The following is a 2132-nucleotide window of genomic DNA, read 5'->3' as shown; positions in this document are numbered from 1 at the left end:
GTATAAATATTCATATAGAATATAAGAGGGGCAACAGGGGTAATGTAATGATCATGAGACAGCGTGATCAAAATACCCATTGTGGGTACAAAAATCAAAAGACAAAGGTCTCTACTTTAAACCTAACTGAAGTTGTAACAAACTGCTTGCCATGCTCTTGAATTAGTTGTGTTATGCTATCAGTAGAGATCACAAGCCCACAAGTAAGTCACTTATGAAAGACACACATTTGTGAGACAGCCTGATAGATGAATCACTGACGTGTTCCTCATTCTTCTCCTTCCTTCATATATAGATGTAAAGACGGTAGTGCAAATTTACATACGTGTATATGTGGACACAGCAGCATAGGAGTACACGCGGGCAAACCTCTGATATAATCAGCACAGGCTGAGAAAAACTCCACTGCTATGAAGGCAATTTAAGTATTAATATATTTTGAGCTGTGATAAAAGTTGGTTTGGGAATAAAGATTTATTGAATACTAGGCCTTCTGAATATTAGCATTTAGCATACCACAGTGAAAATGTTCCTTCTGTCTCATGTGGCATGCATAGTTTTCATTTATTAAATGACTAACAGGACAAAAATATCATTGAAGATGTTTTATTAGGGAATAAACAGTGACTGACAAAGATTCAGCATGTTAAAGCTCTTCTCTTGGACATTCCAATTTGGCAAGATTCATTGTCTCTTTCACAGGGAAATGGAGAGAAATCAGACCTCTGTCACAGAGTTCATCCTGCTGGGATTTCCCCTTAACACAAGGACGCAGATGCTCCTCTTTGGGCTCTTCTCCCTGTTCTATGTCCTCACCCTGCTGGGGAACGGGGTCATCCTGGGGCTCATCTCACTGGACTCCAGACTGCACACCCCCATGTACTTCTTCCTGTCACACCTGGCCATTGTTGACATGGCCTACGCCTGCAGCACGGTGCCCCAGATGCTGGTCAACCTCCTGAGTCCAGCCAAGCCCATCCCCTTTGCTGGCTGCATCACACAGACCTTTCTCTTTCTGAGTTTCGCTCACACTGAGTGTCTGCTCCTGGTGGTGATGTCCTATGATCGGTATGTGGCCATCTGCCACCCCCTCCGATATTTGGTCATCATGAGCTGGAGAGTCTGCATCACGCTGACAGTGACATCTTGGGTTTTCGGAGTCCTCCTAGCCCTAGTCCACCTGGTGTTACTCCTACCATTACCCTTCTGTGGGCCGCATCAAATTAATCACTTTTTCTGTGAAATCATAGCTGTTCTCAAGCTGGCCTGTGCAGACACCCACATTAATGAGACCATGGTTTTGGCTGGGGCGGTGTCTGTGCTGGTGGGACCTTTCTCCTTGATTGTGGTGTCTTATATTCGTATTCTATGTGCCATCCTAAAGATCCGGTCAGGAGAAGGGCGCCAGAAAGCCTTCTCCACCTGCTCATCCCACCTCTGTGTGTTTGGGCTCTTTTATGGCACAGCCATTATCATGTATGTTGGGCCCCAATATGGGCACTCTAAGGAAGGGAAAAAATACCTTTTGCTGTTTCATAGCCTTTTCAATCCCATGCTCAACCCCTTGATCTATAGTCTGAGGAATAAAGAGGTCAAAGCTGCTCTGAAGAGAATGCTTGATAAAGAGAGAAGTTGACAGAAAACTTAAAGAATAATAAAGTGACTAAGTTTAAAGGGACCTAAGAGGTCATCTCGTCCAACAACTACACAGATATCAAAACATGATCTACACAGACAATATACTACAAAGATATCAAAAAGTCCCGATATTGGGGCCCAACATACATGATAATGGCTGTGCCATAATTTGGTCATCTGATGCAAAGAGCTGACTCATTTGAAAAGACCCTGATGCTGGGAAAGATTGAAGGCAGGAGGAGAAGGGGACGACAGAGAATGAGGTGGTTGGATGGCATCACCGACTCAATGGACATGAGTTTGGGTGGACTCTGGGAGTTGGTGATGGACAGGGAGGCCTGGCGTCTTGTGGTTCATGGGGTCGCAAAGAGCCGGCCGTGACTGAACTGATACTGATAAAAGAGCCCAAAGGATCTCTCCTGAGCAGGCATTTTCTTGATCTTCAAAGTCTCCTAAGGCTGTCTTCCAAGAAAGCCCAGTCCACATTTCTGGCT

At 44.8% G+C, this 2132-nt stretch overlaps 1 protein-coding gene across 1 annotated transcript; it reads left to right on the top strand.

Moving 5' to 3' along the window:
- On the top strand, positions 707–1636 carry LOC102186088 (olfactory receptor 2A25). Its single transcript, XM_005679564.2, has one exon. The coding sequence runs from the start codon at positions 707–709 to the stop codon at positions 1634–1636; it is 930 nt and encodes a 309-aa protein (XP_005679621.2).

Source organism: Capra hircus, chromosome 4 (assembly GCF_001704415.2).
Source record: "Capra hircus breed San Clemente chromosome 4, ASM170441v1, whole genome shotgun sequence".
Classification (NCBI taxonomy): Eukaryota; Metazoa; Chordata; class Mammalia; order Artiodactyla; family Bovidae; genus Capra; species Capra hircus.
This window is presented reverse-complemented; position numbering and strand designations above follow the sequence as displayed.